General features: G+C 47.1%; 1 protein-coding gene across 1 annotated transcript in view; it reads left to right on the forward strand.

Moving 5' to 3' along the window:
- Nucleotides 1-995, forward strand: part of LOC119273251 (increased DNA methylation 1-like) — a 3,542-nt gene extending 2,547 nt beyond the window's left edge. The window contains exons 5-7 of the mRNA XM_037554482.1: nt 333-432; nt 516-686; nt 726-995. Of these exons, the coding sequence (XP_037410379.1) occupies nt 333-432; nt 516-686; nt 726-995 (541 nt within the window). The remainder of the gene's footprint in view (nt 1-332; nt 433-515; nt 687-725) is intronic.
- The last annotated feature ends 1,632 nt before the right edge of the window (nt 996-2,627 follow it).

The raw sequence follows: 2,627 nt of genomic DNA on the forward strand, positions 1-2,627 counted from the left end.
TTTTTTATAACGTATTCCCCAACCAAATCTACAATTTCCCATAAAACAAAATGTAGAAAACATTTGGCTAGCCAAATGAGTGTCAAGTAGATGACAAGACAATGATACTACTCTTAATTTGCTTGAGCGTGTTAGCTGCATGTACTGCAACTTTGGAGGCTGATGGAATTTGATGTGAATAGTGTATATATATTTATGAAGCAGGAATGAGACATTAGGTTTCTGTGATATCCTAGCCTTTTTAAGCTTCCAATCTAGTACTACATAGCATCCAAAACCAAAAAATCTATGCATCCAAAACCAATAAGTTTGTCTCTTAATTTACTTTGCAGATTCCATGGCAACAAACTCGTAGAGATGCCGTTCGCGGGCACGCTGCCGCACTACCGGAGGCAGGGGATGATGGGCCGCCTCGTCAAGGCCGTCGAGCAGGTGGTTCACAGATCAACAATTGTTTCTCCAGCGGGGATCTTGTAAATTTTGATCTGACGCATGCGCATCACTTGTGTTGCCAGGTGCTGGCGACGGTGCAGGTGGAGAAGCTGGTGATTCCGGCGGTGACCGAGGTGGTCGAGACATGGAAGAGGTCCTTCGGTTTCGCGCCCATGGAGCCGCGGCTGAGGGAGGAGACCAAGAGGCTCAGCATGGTCGTCGTCACCGGAACCGTCATGCTGCAGAAGCACATTGCCAGGCAGCAGACTGCACACGGCGACGAGGAGAACCAGGCGCCGCCGATGACCAAGGACGAGCTGGCGTTCCTGGAGATGAGCTGGCCGCTCTCCAGTTTCACCGACCTCGTGGCCGGGATTGCGTTCCCGCCGCCGTCTGGTGTCGACCCGCTGGCCACCGCCGTGAGGGGGCTAGGTATGGGTGCCCCGGGGACGGGCGGCCGGCGGTCCTGCGGCGGCGAGGCAGTGGGCTCGAGCGTGTTCCAGATGCCTAGCTATGCGCCTGCTGCGCACGGCGCCAGTCTACGCCTCGGCATGAACAAATAATCATGCCGGTGTTCGTGCAATGACGAGGAGACTTCTGAAGATTCTTTGCGCCTTTCTTTATTTGATTTGAGTATTGAAATTTATAGCTACATGTTGTTTGTTTCGAAAAGGCGAAAATTTTACCGATTACTCTGAAATTTGGGCATTTGGACTGACCACCCTTGAAGTTTTGACATTTGGAACTTATTTACATCAATATATGCTTATCTTGGACATGGTTTGGGAATTCCAGTTTATGTTATAAGGGGATATATATATTGCTTTTCTTTTTAACAGCACGGCTTGTGGAATTTTTTCTGGGGAACTTCTGAATCTTTGTCGTACGTCATTTACAGTATAGTAGTTTCCAGATGATGCATAATAAGGCTCCTAGGCTAGATGGATTTCCCTTCTAACTTTGCCAACAGTATTGGCATTTATTACCTCTGGAAGCTGGGGGTTCAGTAACGGAGTATGTAATAACTGATAAAGTCGTTGCATCAGTTCAAACTGCATTTACTAAAGGTAGGTTCTGCTAAGGCATCCTTCGTTGCACTATTTTGTTGTACATTTTCCAATAAAAAGTGCATTGTATATTTTTTTCTAAAGAATGTGCTTTGCCTTTCCTGTAGGGGCCTGAAAACTTAGTTATCTTGTGGGTGTTCGAGACTTTTAGTTGCATCATTTGTAATAATTCTGCTGCGGCTACTTCTGACTGGAGCCGAGAGCTGTAAATTGTATGCTTTGGTTGCCTTTGCTTTTTCAATAAAAAGTTGGGGCAGGGGGGCAACCCCTTTCGTTTAAAAAAAAAAGTGCTGTACACATTATTTTTGAGGAAAAAAAAATACTGTCCACATACAGTAACTTCAAGTTGAGATGGGCCTCGTGGTTTAGCTGAGTTTCCTTCCTGTGTACAGGATTTGGGTTGTGCATCTTTGGCTACGTGACTTCCATTAGCAGAGATTAGTATAGTACTCTCTGTCTCAAATTACTTGTCACTCAAATTATAGTTCTACATACATACATACATTTCTATTCATTTTCGCAACAAGTAATTTGGTACGGTGGGAGTAGTTTCCAGATGAACCGTAATGGGGCTGCTAGGCTAGATGGCTTTTTCGTAGAATTTTAGAAACTCTATTGGCATTTTGTTGGTGATGATATCTTATTCATGTTTAATGAATTTTATCACGAGAGGAAATAATCGACTACAATAACCGTCCGATCCTGAAAAGGCACTCACGTCACTCTCTACGGAGGGCGGCACAAACGACCCCAACCACTGTTGCCCAGTCCATTCCCTCCTCTCACCGGACATGGCCGCTGCCAGATGAAGACATCGGGCGAAGCCTGCCTCGGCGAACGGCGGTGGTAGAGCAACCCCCTTCTCGTGTGGCCTGTCGCCCTCGCCGACATAGCATACTCACAAAACGATAGCTAAAGCCGGGGCGACGGATCTAGTGGCGACCTCCCTCGGCGGCAGGCGAGGAGGTTCAGCGTGATAGTTCAAGGGGCGGCCCGACATGCGAGAAATTTGAGCTCGGTGCCCGGTTCTGGTGGTCATGTCGGCAGCTCGTCATGCTCAGAGCACGGTTAATAATATAGCCGGCCGGTGGCTATAACATGTTGCCATGTCATCTATATATAGTCAAG

The sequence above is a fragment of the Triticum dicoccoides genome, chromosome 3A (genome assembly GCF_002162155.2).
Source record: "Triticum dicoccoides isolate Atlit2015 ecotype Zavitan chromosome 3A, WEW_v2.0, whole genome shotgun sequence".
In the NCBI taxonomy this organism is placed as follows: Eukaryota; Viridiplantae; Streptophyta; class Magnoliopsida; order Poales; family Poaceae; genus Triticum; species Triticum dicoccoides.